This window comes from Aegilops tauschii, chromosome 2 (assembly GCF_002575655.3).
Source record: "Aegilops tauschii subsp. strangulata cultivar AL8/78 chromosome 2, Aet v6.0, whole genome shotgun sequence".
NCBI classification, from domain to species: Eukaryota; Viridiplantae; Streptophyta; class Magnoliopsida; order Poales; family Poaceae; genus Aegilops; species Aegilops tauschii.
The window spans coordinates 114,858,841-114,874,682 of record NC_053036.3 but is presented as its reverse complement, the minus strand read 5'-3'; the positions used below and the strand labels follow the sequence as shown (position 1 = coordinate 114,874,682).

At 46.0% G+C, this 15,842-nt stretch overlaps 2 protein-coding genes and 1 non-coding gene across 4 annotated transcripts; all 3 read right to left on the bottom strand.

Annotated features, from left to right (window-relative positions):
* Positions 1 to 1,427: 1,427 nt before the first annotated feature.
* LOC109760276 (very-long-chain aldehyde decarbonylase GL1-9) lies at positions 1,428 to 5,743 on the bottom strand. Of its 2 annotated transcripts, XM_073508128.1 has the most exons (3): positions 4,915 to 5,743; positions 4,575 to 4,745; positions 1,428 to 2,349 (listed from the first exon to the last, which is right to left on the bottom strand). In XM_073508128.1, the coding sequence occupies exons 1-3, from the start codon at positions 5,152 to 5,154 to the stop codon at positions 1,813 to 1,815; spliced, it is 948 nt and encodes a 315-aa protein (XP_073364229.1). In that variant the 5' UTR covers positions 5,155 to 5,743; the 3' UTR covers positions 1,428 to 1,812. The 2 variants fall into 2 exon arrangements, with proteins under 2 accessions (XP_073364229.1, XP_020174692.1); XM_020319103.4 differs by lacking the exon at positions 4,575 to 4,745 and having other exon boundaries at positions 4,915 to 5,711.
* A 1,386-nt stretch (positions 5,744 to 7,129) lies between these two features.
* LOC109760275 (developmentally-regulated G-protein 3) lies at positions 7,130 to 12,495 on the bottom strand. Its single transcript, XM_020319102.4, has 10 exons — positions 12,303 to 12,495; positions 11,159 to 11,212; positions 10,451 to 10,624; positions 10,271 to 10,342; positions 10,117 to 10,176; positions 9,149 to 9,258; positions 7,984 to 8,283; positions 7,698 to 7,889; positions 7,565 to 7,616; positions 7,130 to 7,494 (listed from the first exon to the last, which is right to left on the bottom strand). The coding sequence occupies exons 1-10, from the start codon at positions 12,342 to 12,344 to the stop codon at positions 7,444 to 7,446; spliced, it is 1,107 nt and encodes a 368-aa protein (XP_020174691.1). The 5' UTR covers positions 12,345 to 12,495; the 3' UTR covers positions 7,130 to 7,443.
* Positions 12,496 to 12,659: 164 nt separating this feature from the next.
* On the bottom strand, positions 12,660 to 12,731 carry TRNAW-CCA (transfer RNA tryptophan (anticodon CCA)). Its single transcript has one exon. It is a non-coding gene; the product is annotated as a tRNA-Trp (tRNA).
* Between the last annotated feature and the right edge of the window lie 3,111 nt (positions 12,732 to 15,842).

The following is a 15,842-nucleotide window of genomic DNA, read 5'->3' as shown; positions in this document are numbered from 1 at the left end:
AAGGCTAAGGTGTCCGCCGTCGAGGGCTCTCCGGCGTCCGACGCTCCCTTCTACCGCTCCATCGTCGGTGCGCTTCAGTACCTCACACTGACGCGTCCGGACATTCAGTATGCTGTCCAGCAGGTGTGCCTTCACATGCATGCTCCTCGTGACACCCATTGGGCTCTCGTGAAACGTATACTTTGGTACATACGTGGCACCACAGCCATGGGTCTCACCCTGACGGCCTCACCTACTCCGACGCCTACTCCGACGCCGACTGGGCTGGGTGTCCCGACACTCGACGCTCCACTTCCGGCTACTGCGTCTACCTCGGGCCCTCTCTGATTTCGTGGTCGTCTAAACGACAACCCACGGTCTCACGATCGAGCACCGAGGCCGAGTATCGGGCCGTGGCCAACGCCGTCGCGGAGTGTTCCTCGCTACGACAGCTCCTCCAGGAGTTGCTATGTGAGGTCACCAAGGCGACGCTCATCTACTGTGATACCGTCTCCGCGGTGCACCTCGCTGCCAACCCTGTCCATCACCGACGGACGAAGCACATCGAGCTCGACATCCACTTCGTCCGGGAGCACGTCGCACTTGGTCGTGTTCGTGTTCTACATGTGCCCACCGATCAGCAGTTCGCCGATGTGATGACGAAGGGACTACCCACCTTGACTTTCGAGGGCTTTCGGTCCAGTCTTTGCGTCACCGGCGACGCTTCGACTGCGGGGGGTGTTGAACATGTGTACATGTACGTAGGTCTGGGTTCTGTATGCAGTACCTGTAGTATCTGTCTCCCTCTGTATGTACGTGTATCTTAGGAGACAAGATACCGGTCGCACCCCTTGTACCTATATATATGTGCCTAGTGCACGATCAATCAATTATCGATGCACCAAATCATTCTCTACAATAATACTCTGCATATCTCTCTCTCTCCCTTGTATGACAGGCTCTTCTTGAGCTAATTATATGAAAATTCAGGTGGGCAGTCTTTTCTGACCCCCGGTGACGTTTAAAAAAAAATACTCTGCATATCTTCTCTTTTACTTCTTCGCATTAGCCAAACACCAGTCGCCTGAAAATGGGATCGGCGTCGATCAATTTCCCCGATGAGGACGCACGCCGTGGGGACGGCGACGCCAGCCACGGGTGGAGGTGAACGTGAACGGGAGTCAGGCACGGCGGGTAAACATCAGAGGATGAGGACGGCGACGGAGGAAACGACTGAAATGATTTTTCTGTCAGGCAAAGAGGTGTTTCATCCCCAACACCAACAGGTAATAAAACTTTCACTTCGAGATGGCAAAAACTAAATAACCATACAAAGCAGGATTTCTTTTTTTCCCATTCCTTTCATTTTTTCTGTTTCTGAAACATGCAACAGACCGGACCTGAATTCTCACCAAGGTAGCCAGATATGGGGTTGAAGGTCATAGCCATGCCCAAAGATTCAGCTACATGAATAATTGGATACATACAGAAGTGTGACTGATTTGCGAATACACTATCTGCACAGAGATGTAATCAAACGGCAGCTTTACACATGAAAGAGCCAGAAAAAGAACTCACGAGTAACCGACTACCCGTATATAAACACGCACATTCAAGGTGAACGGGTCTAACTAGATTAACTCCAGGAGAAAAGAACACAACACAACAGCTCCAGTTTACCAAGACGTGGAAGAAGAGAATAACCCGGAGTGCTGGAATACCTTCATCATCTTACAAGATGTGTAGATGGCTCCTGTAAGCTGCCAGGGAGTGGAAGAGCATCGCGTATCCCGCCGAGTCGCTGGAGTTATGTACACTAAAATGAGTTCGATGCTAGTCTCGCAATGGCCTTGCTTCAAATCCCCCTTCCTTCCGGCTCAGTAGGTCGTAGGCCATGTGGGTTCCTAGGATTCTGTCCCATATTGAGAAGAACGGCTGAGAGTAATTGTACTTTGTGCCTTGGAGCTGATGGTGGATATCATGGTACGCCGTGTTATTTTGGAACAAGTGCTGGAAGATGTTATATGGCAACCAAAGTCCGCAGTGATCATCGACCGTCTTGAGCACAGCGAAGCAGAAGAAGAATACGGCAGTCCTTGGCGTCATACCGGAAACCAAGAAGGACATAGCACCACCTAAAGTGTCCAGTAGAAGCCCCTCCAATGGGTGGTTGTAGAGAGCCCCGATGGCATAAGGAACGATCAGCCGGTGATGTTGTGAGTGGATATGTTGATACAGGAATTTGTTCTGATGCATGTAGCGGTGCACGAAATACTGCCATGTGTCCATCACCAGCATTGCAACCAGGAACTGAAACGATTGAACCACCATAGATGGCTGGACTAGAACAGTTGAACTATCTGAAGTAATCTGCAAATAATCCCACAGAATCAGGTTAGATAGGTTAAACGATGAATTAGTTGTCCACTAAGGGGAAAACGGCACCTATTGAAAGTCCTCATCAACAAACAGATGCAACGTAAACAGACCAGCAAAAGCATACAGCCGTTCTAATGTTGGCACCATCGACAAACAGTTGCCTTGCTTTTCTTTGTGATTAGAAATCTTCAGGGCAGTAGAGATAACTAAAATGAGTGAATTTACGAAGCGTGCCTGAATCTTTAGGATAATATCGAGTGAATAGCATAAAACTACCACTTTTCGTGTTATGGTTCCAAAAAACTACCGAAAATTTGTTTGTGACTGATAACTACCATTTTCGGAGTCGATTGTTTCAAAAAACCCAAAACGCCCGTTGCTAAGAAATTAATCTGGTTTATGACAGGTCGGGCCCGCACCTAAATGGACCGTCAGTTTGACCGTTAGATGACATATGGGGCCCACATGTCAGTGCCTCTTCCTCATAAAAACAATTGGGTCCCCGTAAATATTCTAAAAATGCAATCAGGTCCCTGTAATCTTTTGAAAAAAGCTATCAGGTCCCTCCCATGGCCGTGCGCCCGCAGCCATGCTCGCCGGCCAGCAGCCGCTGTGAGGAGCTTGCCGGCCAGCCATGGCGCCGCCGTGGAGCTTCCTTCTGTCGCTCGTCGCCCTCCAGTACGCGCAAGGTGCAGGTGGATGGCTTCGTCGCCCTGCTGGACGCCGCCATGGAGGACCGCATCCAGGGAGGCCTCCTGCCGGAGTTAGCCGCCCGGTCCACCCGCAGCCGTGACCCATCGCCGCCTGGACCCTGCACGAGCGGTGGCTGCCAAGGTTGGCCTGGCAATGCGGCGCAGCGCCTCATGCTAGTGGCGCCATGGCTCCAGGCCGTAGAGGACGGCGCGGCGGGCTGCAGACTACGGGCAGGAGAAGAGGGTCTTGGGAGAGGAGGCAGTTGGGGAGGCGGAGGAGCGGCCGGCCGACGCCGGCAAGGTGGAAGAAGGTGCGGCTGGCGCTGGTGAAAGCGGAGGCGGCCGGCGCTCCGTGGCCCTGCTGAACGCCGCCCTCCGCAAGGACGCAGTTTCGTGGATGGATGCGGTCGTGCGCATAGGCCAGCGGTGTGGCCGGCGCCCATGGCCGCGCCGCTGTCTCCGGTGAACTTCAGGGTTTGTCACTGGTGGGAGTTGACGTCGAAGAAGGAGAAGGGAGGCAGAGAGGAGTGAAGGAAATGAGGAAGAGACACTGACATGTGGACCCCACATGTCATCTAACGGTCAAACAAACGGTCAAACTGACGGTTCATTTAGATGCGGGCCCGACCTGTCATAAACCGGTTTAATTTCTTAGCAACGGGCGTTTTGGGTTTTTTGAAACAGCCGACGCCAAAAGTGGTAGTTATCAGTCACAAACAAATTTCCGGTATTTTTTGGAATCATAACACGAAAAGTGGTAGTTTTATGCTATTCACTCGATGATATCAAGAGGTGCAAGTTTGCTTTTAGTTCTGCAAGCATGCAATGCTTATAAGCGATGGTCCATTCATCCATTGAATGCAGCTAAAATCATCCAGAATGAAATAACCTTTCTGAGCAGATTGCATACAAACGCGGTGATGTGCTGATGTGTTACTTCTTAGGAGTCTACAAGCTGCTGTTCTTTCTTGATGAATAATGTGAACTTTAGTGAATTAGGCCAGTGAAGAGTACTGCTAATTTTGAGAAATTATGGACTGGTATACCACATTCGGTAAATATGACATCTTTTAGGAGACAGCGATTAGCCGCACTCATCGATCAATGGATGGATTATCTGTTTCACTCTGTAAATTTTAGATGACATTATGGCTGGATAGAAGCCAGATTGAGCAGAGCTTTTCAGAGCCAAATGTTTTTAAAACAGAGATGTTAAATTAGAGGAAGCCAATCGACCGATAGGTGGTAGGTATTTAAGCAATCATAATTTAACTGCCGACAATTTCTCCAAAAATTAACTAGTTAGCCAGAAAAAGGACTCTATTTGAGATCGTTAAAAATGTAAATCCACATAGAGCAAAGGCCAGAAGACAATGAACATATACATTCGCTGTATCAATGACAGCAGTGATAATCTTTACCAAATGAACTGCCTACGTGAAAACTGTTAAGAAACTGCCTCCAAGTATTAGGTGTGCAGCAATTATGTAAATCTTGTTATTTCTTACGTGCCGAAGCTCTTACAATACAGCATATTATTTTTCCTTGCCTAAGAATTATCACCATAAAGACAAGAGAATCGACTCTGCTCTGAAGGTTTTCCATTGAAGTTTTTGAGTAACTTTTTATCAGAATATTTTTTGAGTAATTAACCATATTCATATAATGATGGCGGCAGCCTAATGTACCAATGGTCTGCAATGCAAAAGAGACAGAAAAAAAAGATGTAACTGTAGCACAAGCCAAAATGTGAGGAATTAGTGATTAGCTCGGCTGGGTTTCTGTTCATCTCCATGGCAGCTTACGTCACTGAAGTAATGGGAGCAGCAATGCCAAAGCCTGAAGGGATTGTAGGCTTACTTACCATGAAGAGGATCATGGCGACGATGGCCTGCACGAGCTGCTGCAGGAGCACGCCGCGCACGACGGCGGGGAGGGCGACGAGGTTCTTGTCCTCCTCCTCGGCCCGCGTGTGGAGCCTGTAGCGCTGGAGCGGGCGGCGGTGCAGGAGGAGCTGGTAGCCGCCGGCGTAGACCCAGTAGAGCAGGATGGGCGCGAAGGTGCCCATGGTCTCGTCGCTCACGTAGCCTTCCCACGGCACCATTGCTGGGCTGGCCGCCTCCTCCTCCTCCTCCTCCCCTTATCTCCCGCGGCAGGTCGCAGGAAGAAGAAGAAGAAGAAGAAGAAGAAGAAGAAGAAGAAGACGCGCAGCCAGCCGCCAAGATTGGGTTTTGACGGCGGGGGCGCGCCCTCTCTGCCTCTCGCCGCCGCCACGCAGATCTAGGGAACAGGGAACGGCCGGCCGTGTTCTTGTCCGCCTCGGATGGGGGGATTGAACGTGGACGGGGCCAAAACGAAATGGCACGACCGAGGAGGGTACGGATTGTGCAGGGAGCACGGAGGGGAGAGGGGAGAGGGGAGAAGGAAGGATCAGCTGATGATTAGCAGAAGAATCAAAGAGGAGACCGGATGACAGGGAGGGAAGAGAAGATGACGCCGCCTTGAACAAAGGGCGTCGTCTCCTACTCCTCGTCGAGAAAATTATTGCATGGAGGGGGATCTTTTATCTGCTGGACATCAAAAGTAAGCGCCGAAGAGGAGACCTCGCCTCGCCTTGGGTCTACGCTTGTTATTTGTGACAGTCTGACAGGGGAGGTGATTCAGGATGTTTCCCATTCTAAGCCCTCAGCCCCTCACATGCAGCAGCATCTCGTTTCTTTCACTGAAAAAAAAAATCATATGATATGTACGTACTCCCCCCATTCAAGACCGAATGCGCCGGAAGCAAAAATTATACCACTAAATTCGTATTTTCAATATGAATTCAGTGATTTAATTTTTGCTCCCACCACAGTCGGTCTCGTTGGTTAAATATATGGTCAAACTTGAATCTCGAAAAACGTGGACGCTCCAGGGAGTACCTCTTTTCTATCTGAAAACCATGTGAGTCCGCCTCCGCCACATGAAGGAAAAAGGTTCCATGATTGATTTCATCCAGTCACACACGTCTTCCTTCCCCCTCTCCAAAGACGACCAGGGCAAAGTCTGCGTCCCCTCGATCTTCGCCGGCGAGCCCATGGGTTTGTCTTCCCTCTTACTGCCGCTCGACGACCGGTGGTTAGTAGATAGTCTAGGGTTTTAGCCTTCGCAAGGATGACGCTCGGACGGATGTCGGTGCTTCTTTGAGTCACAGGGTCCAATCCTCCTCAACTTTATCTGTCGACACTACACGGAGCTCCAGCGTAGCTTATGCAAACTTCTCAGGCAGCGAGGTTGGGGTTTCTCGTCATGCGTACACAGCAGCGAGATTTGATATAGGATCGGTTCAAGGGTTCGGTGACGACTGTAGCTCCAGTACGACTTCCTAGCTATCATCTTTGGCTCCGGTATGTGAGTGGCGGTTCATCCTGACAGCAGCAGTGATCGTTGCATGGTCTAGGGACCTCAATGTACTAATAGTTAAGATGTTTCGTACTCAGAGGGAGTACTTCTCATGAACTTTTGTGATAAATGAGTCATTTAGAAAAAGAAAAGATTCTACATCGCACTGTGCAACTGATCCGGACGAGGTTCTTGTCAAATCTAGTACTGTATTTGTTTGTACTGCCAAATGGAGACTGATGTGACCCGTATGACCCATTTAGAGATGATAAATGGTGACATTCCACGTCAAATCAGCTGCTACTGGTAGTGGATGCTCCGAGATCATGGGAAGCATCGACAGATAAAGCCACGTTCTCACAGGTAAAAAAGGAAGGAGCGTCAAACCAAATGGAGATCCACACGTCCCAATCATTGATACCAGCGAACATGCGTACACCCACAACTTGACAAGGCACCGTCACATGCTCGCACCACAACAGCGATGCCCCGTACAAGGATGCTGCCAGATGGTCAAGGATCATAATGCAGGTCGATATACAACCAAACGATACGGGATCTGGTAATAGTTATCACAACCAGTACACTTGTCATGTTATCCTCAAGTTTTTGTCCATCATTGGCAAAGTAATCATCAGCCCCATCATCAGGGAGATCAGAAACGATAAGCTAAACCAAACTGAAACGCTTAAACAAGCTATAAGAACCATCTTAGCATCTTCTCGAGATAGATATGCATCTTTCCATGTGTTCGGTTCGGCGGTTGTGGCATGACAGGCATCAGTCACAATTACATATGGTTACTTGGCACAAGCTAATAAATAAAAAAACTGTCCACATTTTGTCTTGTGATCGAAACCAGATTTTTATGCAAACAGCGGCCCGACGACGGGGCATCACAGCTAGCAAAAGGAACAAGGGCCCTAACGTTAGCTGCTTCTCAAAAAGTTTCATAGCTGAGAACTCCTTCCTGATCTGCAAAACAGAATCGCTCGGCACCACGGTGTGTAGCTTATATTTTCTTAATGATCTGAACAACGTCCTCGTCCTCAAGCTCATGCTCCTGCAGAGATCTTGCGGATTAGTGCTAGAAAGGACACAGTGTAACACGACAGTGGTTGAAGAATGCATACCTTGCCAACTCTCTGAGGCTTATGCTTCACGCTAGAACCCCACACCAGTGCACTGCAAGTTTACCGATCAATTAGCCTCACAGATTAATGGTTACAGGGGAGCAAATAAGCCTGGAGATGTGGCTCTACTCACTATTTAAACTGTTTCGCCATGTCCTTGTGGATTTGGTTGCAGAAGTCTTCCACTGTTTTCCTCTTGGATGATAAGATCACAGGATCCTCGTAGTCTGGGTTCAGCCCTTTGGGTTTTGTGTATAGCCTGCACAAATCTAGGTATTCCCAGACCATCTCTAGAAGCCCATCAAGGTTCCACTCCAGATGTGCACTGTCAGCAGGTAACAGACAGAAGAAAGTGCTTTAGTGGCCAAGGAAAAATACATGAGAAACCACACATATCAAGAAGACAAGTGAAGACTCGCCTAATTGGGCAGTAATGGGGAAGTTTGTCCAAGATATCCAGCTCTTCAACTGTGATCTGGTCAATTTTGTTGACGACGTAGATGCAAGGCATGTAGATTCTACTTCCCTCAATGACATCTATAAGGTCATCTGCTGTTGCATCAAATCTCAGGGAGACATCAGCATTATGAATCCTGTACTCACTACAGATTGCTTTTACAGTGTCAAGGTCCAAGTGTGTGTTCGCTACTGTTGATGTAAAATTGATGCCACCCTTTTCCTTTCTCCTGAATGTCATATTGGGAGGTGTCTTGTTCAACCTAATACATGGAAAGCTCATACAGGTTAAACATCAACCTTGTCTCAACAACCAAGACATTCAGAGATGAAATCATTTCATTGGAAACAAACTGAGTAGATGACCAAGAAGTAAAGGGAATAACACGGTCCACCATGGAACACCTTAGTACAAGGCTGTTTGCTCTGTTTTTGAGTCGCCGACTAATCGCCGATTAGTCGCCGACTAATCGCCAAGTCGTCGCGGCGTGGCTGGCTCGCGCAGGCGACTTGACTCGGGGAGCAAGTCGCGCGACTCGCGTGGCTCGCCGGCGACTTGGGGCGATTAGTCGCACGACTCGCTGGCTCGCGTGGCTTGCTGCTGCTGTATATGTGATCATGTGGGGGCTGGGGAAGGAGGAGGACCGAAGGAAAGAGAGCGCAGGGTGGGCTCTATATGTGCTCTGCTTAGATGTAGTATATGAAAGAGAGTGCAGGGTGGGCTCTATATGTGCTCTGCTTAGATGTAGTATATTTTCTCTGTTGTATATGTGCTCTTCTGCTGCTGTATGTCTATGTGCTCTGCTGCTCTATGTACTGTTGTGCCATGGCGACTTGGGGCGACTAATCAAGCCAAGTCGCTGACTCAAGCCAGCAAGTCACTAGCCGCAGCCTCGGCGACTCAAAAACCTTGGCTGTTTGAGAAAGAAACACCTTACAAGAACAAATATTATCACATGCAGTATCTGGAAGTGCCAACGCCTAGTAGACACGGTTGCAACTAATGTAATTGGATAATGTCTAATTCACAACAAAGGTAAACAAAACCATTTAGCTCCCTGACAAACAATTTCAGCGTGGAAGAGCGGGACAACAAGTGCTGAAGATGGTATCAACATAGAGACTTACCGGATGCCAAATCCCTCAAGCTCCTTCTCAATGAGACGTTTGTGAGTTATTGGTTTTATGGCGTCAAGAACAATCAGAATGACATTACATGTCCTGGCTGTACTGATGACCTGAAAATCGTATCAATCATTAAGCCAAGGAGACATGACATATAACTCCTTAATGATCGGAATAGGGAATAATTCAGGAAATTCTTAGGCTGAAGTGTGCATAAATTGTACTGGGTAAAAGAATAAATTGTAACACAGGGACAAACCCCTTTGTGGTAATATAAAGCTTAGTACTTTACAGTATTGAAAAGCATATGAAATTTCCTGAAATTATTTAGAAAGGTGGTAAGTAGAACATGCAGGAAACTTAATACTCCCTCCGTCCGAAAAAGCTTGTCCCAAGCTTGTCCCTCAAATGGATGTATCTAGCACTAACTTGGTGCTAGATACATCCATTTGAGGGACAAGTTTTTTCGGACAGAGGAAGTAGTCAACAAATTACATGACTTTGAAAAAATGCGACACAAATGAAATTACTTTTTGCCATCTCAAGGAAGATTTTAAAGAATATCTAATTAACTTACCGGAAATATCCAGTAACAATGTGCTTTATGAGCTAGAAAGTTAGGAAAAAAAACAATAGTGATTGCTACAATGACAATTAGCATGATTTATATGGTGCATTATAGCCAGTTTTTTTCCTAAAAATAAATATTATCTGGAGGGAGTGACAATGCATTTTTGTACACACGTGCATACTGCTGCCACCAATGATCAATATAATAGGTGGGTGTTCAGATGATTCGCACAAAAGATGGGTTCTAAATGTTCACAAAAATATTAAACTGAAAGTGCAATGAGAACTTGTAACTAATATAACTATTCATGTATGATACATCATGACATGTTTGTTGAGACCATGCGTCCATCTATATTAACTGGACTGCAAAAATAGAGGAGAAGCTGGACATATTTTACCTGCCTCCCTCTACCCTTTCCATCTTTAGCACCTTCAATGATTCCCGGAAGATCTAGAAGCTGAATAAGAAGTAGTGACTATTACAAAACAAAGAACAAATATTCTCTGGCAACAAAAGCCAACTCGCAGCTTCCTTTGAAAGTGAAAAAATACCTGTACTTTAGCTCCTTTGTACATAATAACTCCAGGAATACATGTTAAAGTTGTAAACTCATAGGACGCGACCTTTTGAATCATATAAGGAACAGAAAGAATGTGTTACTATATCAGCATTGAAACTAACATGATAGTCCAGATAAGTGTAAAAAAAACACTAGTACAGCAAGAGCAGACCTCTGAAAAAGTTCCCGTCAGCTTGTTCAACAATGTTGATTTCCCAACCGAAGGAAAGCCCACCAAACCAACACGTGCATCTCCACTTTTCGTCACGTCAAACCCCTCACCAGCACCACCACCACCTTTGGTTGTAGGAGTGAGCAACTCTCGCCGTAATTTTGCAAGTTTAGCCTGACGAAAGGAATAACTCTTGAGTACAGCTTTTTCTTATATATAGAAGTAGCAATGATAGCTTAAACATAAAGAGATGCTTGTAACCATCAATCCTACAGAAGAACAATGATTCAGCTAGATGATGGAATGGAGCTTGAGACCCCGTTTCAAGCATATCTCAACCCTACATGCAAGATCTTACATCATGCAGCATATAACCACAGTATTGCATTGACCTGGCCCTCATGCGATAATTATGCATCAAAGGTCCAAGCACAACAGAGGGAACCATGCTATCAGATTTGATAAAAGTCAATCTCTACACACTGTCAAGCCAATGATCCAGATTAAAACTGACAGCACCGCCATATGGTTGGACATGAAGTAAGGCAAGTTATATGCAGCAACAGCAGCACATACATTTAGGCATTAGCTTTTGTGAAATAACTAAACTGTCTATAAGCTCTTCAGAGTCCTAGATATAGCATGATATTAATATATGATGGAATTGATCCAGTAAATTGAAATAAATAGATAGGAGCTTCAAATCACCTTCAGAAGACCAAGATGGTGTGCAGTGGCTTTGTTTTTCTGCGTCTTTGACATCTGTCAAGTAAAACAGACGGAAAGAACATAAGCAGAGGGTTCAGAAAGTGGATAAATCTGGCATTTGGCCAACTATCTGAAACGTTCGTGCACACTTGTCCAATCCCTCCAGAGTAGTAAGAGCATTATGCATATATAAGTAACATTTCCAGGGTCTCACTACTTCACAACAATTTAATTATTGTCAAATGTTAATCACAAACCAAAACACACCAACGTATCATATGACTTCAGAATCATATTAGTGTCCACTTAAGTACCACTTGATTAAATCATCACTATGGCATACAAGATGCGGGTGAACAGTTACAACTACCAAATCACAAACAGGCAGATGAAGGAGTAAGTGAATTGCCATTGAACCCCGCCACTCTAGTATAAACCACAACTAACCAATTCAATATCCTCTGCACCAGTTTTTGAGCATATTTGATCATGACTTGCGAGCAAAACAAATGCTCCTTCTCACATAACATTACAGCTAACACCTGAGCGCCCATTTATATCAACCAAGCCCCGTTTGATAAGAGACGCTAAATCAGGCATATATATGGTAAAAAGCTATCAGCAACCTAAAGGCCAGTATTTGATTAACTTATATTTATTGCAAAACAACAAAATGCATCACAATTCAAAGAAATTTTTTATCCAAATCATTTCAGTCCATGACCAAAAGGTGAAGACCAGCGACGGAGAGACCAAATGCCACCAAAGCTTCAATAGCCCTCAACTAAGCATATGCCTAGAATCTATGGGTATCCTATCAAATCAAGTGTAGACGCAGCTCCACCACATGAAACATGTAGCAAAGCGAGCTGAAAACAAACAGTTCTAAATCTAAGAAGAACAAAAAAGTAAGCCACTGCTACTGCTACTTCTAAACCTAACATAACCCCCAAATCCAATCTGCCTACCTACAGCTCAAACCACACAGGGAGCGGGCCACGGCGAACCAGCATGGTAAATTTCAATTCGAAACTAAGCAAATCCCGCACGGACTACAGCTCTACCACTGCTAATCGCAGGAGCCAAATCCATCGGCCGTCGCGGCGGGTCGCTGGAGGGCCGGAGGCCACGGTCAAGTAAGTACCTCGTCCTCGATGTCCTTGATCTTCTGCATGACGGTCGCCATGGCTGCGGGCCGCGGAAGGGGGCTCGGAGTCGGAGGGCTGTAGAAGGTTCGCCTGCTCTTCGCCGGCGCGGCTTCGCTCGCGTGGATGCGGAAGGGGGGTCGGGGGAGAGGAGAAGGACGTGAATGTTCGCGAAGTGGCTTGTGAGGGTTTTGGTTCGGAGGCGGCGGAGCGGGCCACGACTCTGCATGGGCTTACTTGCGAAATGGGCCTTCGGAGAAAAAGGAGTTGGGCCACACTTTGCTGTTTCGTTTGCCAAGGGCCCAAAACGGCAAAAATATTTTTAAAAAAAGGACCGGATTATATGTTCGGGGTATTGAACCCGACGTGAATCGAACACGCAACCTTCTGATCTGGAGTCAGACGCGCTACCATTGCGCCACGGATCCGGTGATGCTATAGTTTACACTCTATACTATCACTAAATTAAAGCAACGACAGAACCGCTGCCTACCGTGGTACCTGAACGAGGCAGGCAGCATCAAGAAGCACCTGACCCAACTGCTCGTCCCTTACCCACAATCAACGGAAGGTGAGACATCTTGCCCTCATCATCAAGTCAAAGTACCATAGTGACACATCCACTTGGAGGGCTAAACCAAATATACAAAATCTGCCTTCTGGGCAGCAATTCTCAAGGTGAGACATCTCTTGATTTCAGCCTCTTTTTACCAAATTGTTGATGGCAGTAGCTCCATTTGGAGTTCTCCTTGGTTCTCTCAATAGCAAAGTATTTATGATAATCTGATTATTCAACAACCTCCTTTTGTTTATCCTGCTGTTGTTAAGGACCTTTGGCTTCCAAACCAGAAAACTTGGAATGTAGATTTAATCAACTCTTTGTTCACTTGACATACCGCCAATGCTATTTTGCAAACTCATTTTTTTACAGAACTATTTTGCAAACTCCTATTATTAATTTTTTGGGGCAGGATGTTCTTGTTTGGAAACTAACTCCTGCAGGTGAATGTTCATCAAAAAGTGCTTACAAACATTGTTTCAATAATCTGCTCTGCAAGCTAACCAGAGACCAAAACTAGTTCCCCAACAGATTGTTGGTCTTCTTAATCAGATATGGAAAGAAAAACAGGTTGTGCCAAGAGTTCAAACTTTTGCTTGGAGCCTTCTTCGCCGAGCTCTTCCCACTAGTAAACGAGCAAGTAAGTTCTCCAAACACATTGTGGAAGAGTGTGCTAGATGTGGTACTTTAGAGGATGAAATGCACATACTTTTTCTATGCCCTTTCTCTAAAGTTGCTTGGTCTCCTCTCCACAGTTCATAAGAACGGAGGTCATCGCCAATTATCATCATTCAATTCCTCAAAAAATTCAGGACTTTGCTCACTTCTGCTCATCCACATATCAACATCCCTAGTTCATACACTTTCTTGTGGTGTATTTGGAAGGCAAGAAATGATGCTCTATTTGGTAGAAAATTTTGCGAACCATCACAAGTGTTTCATGTAGCTAATGAATGAGGGTCTGTCTAGGACACATCTAGATGTGACATAGTTATGTCACATCTAAGCTGATGTTCACTGTGTTTGTGGTCTATTTTTTTGTCCTAGTTTTTTTTATTTCTTGTTGCTACATTATATATTTATGGGAGTTTAGATGTGACATCTTTAAAAAACATCTAGATGTGAATTAGACAAACTGAATGATATTATCCATGGCTCTAAGCTAGAAGATATCATGATTCCACGGGAACAACGCTCCACTTGCTCTGCAAACCAGCTCATAGTGCCACGACAAGTGTTCCATATCCATAACTAAAGATAGTGAACAACTTAGAACAGCAAATAAAATCTACTTAGTGATAAAGCAAACAAGCACACACGAGAATATTCACCCCACGCTATTTATCCCCAGCAACGGCGCCAAAAAAGGTCTTGATAACCCACAAGTATAGGGGACCAGCTGTAGCCTCTTTCGATAAGTAAGAGTGTCGAACCCAACGAGGAGCTAAAGATAGAACAAATATTCTCTCAAGTTCTATCGACCACCGATACAACTCTACGCACACTTTACGTTCGCTTTACCTAGAACAAGTATGAAACTAGAAGTACTTTGTAGGTGTGATAGGATAGGTTTGCAAGATAATAAAGTGTAACGCCCACGATGCGGCTATATCTCCCACGTGTCGAGGCACGACTTAGAGGCATAACCGCATTGTAGGTATTGTCGCAAGAAGGGTCATCTTCACACAATCCCATGTAATGAACAAGAATGGGATAACGAGAGTTGGCTTACAATCGCCACTTCACACAATACATAAATTAATTCATACATCATCCAAAATCCACACATAGACCGACTACGGTCAAATCCAAATGAAAATAAGATAACCCCAAATGCTAGATCCCCGATCGTCCCAACTGGGCTCCACTACTGATCATCAGGAAACGAAACATAGTAATGACCACGTTCCTCGTCGAACTTCCACTTGAGCTCGGTTGCGTCACCTGCACTGGTATCATCGGAACCTGCAACTGTTTTGGTAGAATCTGTGAGTCATGAGGACTCAGCAATCTCACACCCACGAGATCAAGACTATTTAAGCTTATGGGTAGGAAAGGGTAGTGAGGTGGAGCTGCAGCAAGCACTAGCATGTATGATGGCTAACATACGCAAATAAGAGCGAGAAGAGGAGCAACACAATGGTCGCGAAGCTAGAGGTGATCAAGAAGTGATCCTGAAACTGCCTACGCACAACCATAACACAAGAACCGTGTTCACTTCCCGGGCTCCGCCGAGAAGAGACCATTACGGCTACACACGCGGTTGATGTATTTTAATTAAGTCAAGTGTCAAATTCTCTACAACCGGACATTAACAAATTCCCATCTGCCACATAACCGCGGGCACGGCTTTTGAAAGATAATACCCTGCAGGGGTGTCCCAACTTAGCCCATTATAAGCTCTCACGGTCAACGAAGGATAAACCTTCTTCCGGGAAGACCCGATCAGTCTCGGAATCCCGGTTTACAAGACATTTCAACAATGTTAAAACAAGACCAGCAAAGCCGCCCGATGTGCTGACAAATCCTGATAGGAGCTGCACATATCTCGTTCTCAGGGCACACCTGATAAGTCAAGCTACGAGTAAAACCAGCCCTCAAGTTGCCCCGAGGTGGCCCCGCAGGTTGCTCGGTTCGGACCAACACTCGAAGGAGCACTGGCCCGGGGGGGTTAAATAAAGATGACCCTCGGGCTCGCGAAAACCCAAGGGAAAAAGGCTTAGGTAGGCAAATGTAAAACCAAGGTTGGTCCTTGCTGGAGGAGTTTCAACCAAAGCGAACTGTCAAGGGGGTCCCATAAATCACCCAACCGCGTAAGGAACGCAAAATCAAGGAACATAACACCGGTATGACGGAAACTAGGGCGGCAAGAGTGGAACAAAACACCAGGCATAAGGCCGAGCCTTTCACCCTTTACCAAATATATAGGTGCATTAATTAACTAAGAGATATTGTGATATTCAAAAATATCCATGTTCCA

Coding starts and splice junctions, on each gene's coding strand:
- LOC109760276 (XM_073508128.1), bottom strand. CDS start 5,154: ATGGTGCCGTGGGAAGGCTACGTGAGCGACGAGACCATGGGCACCTTC. Junction 4,746..4,914: donor TCGCCATGATCCTCTTCATG/GTAAGTAAGCCT, acceptor TTTGCATTGCAG/ACCATTGGTACATTAGGCTG. Junction 2,350..4,574: donor GAAAAATAATATGCTGTATT/GTAAGAGCTTCG, acceptor GATTATTTGCAG/ATTACTTCAGATAGTTCAAC.
- LOC109760275 (XM_020319102.4), bottom strand. CDS start 12,344: ATGGCGACCGTCATGCAGAAGATCAAGGACATCGAGGACGAG. Junction 10,343..10,450: donor TGACGGGAACTTTTTCAGAG/GTCTGCTCTTGC, acceptor ATGATTCAAAAG/GTCGCGTCCTATGAGTTTAC. Junction 9,259..10,116: donor GAAAGGGTAGAGGGAGGCAG/GTAAAATATGTC, acceptor TACGATTTTCAG/GTCATCAGTACAGCCAGGAC.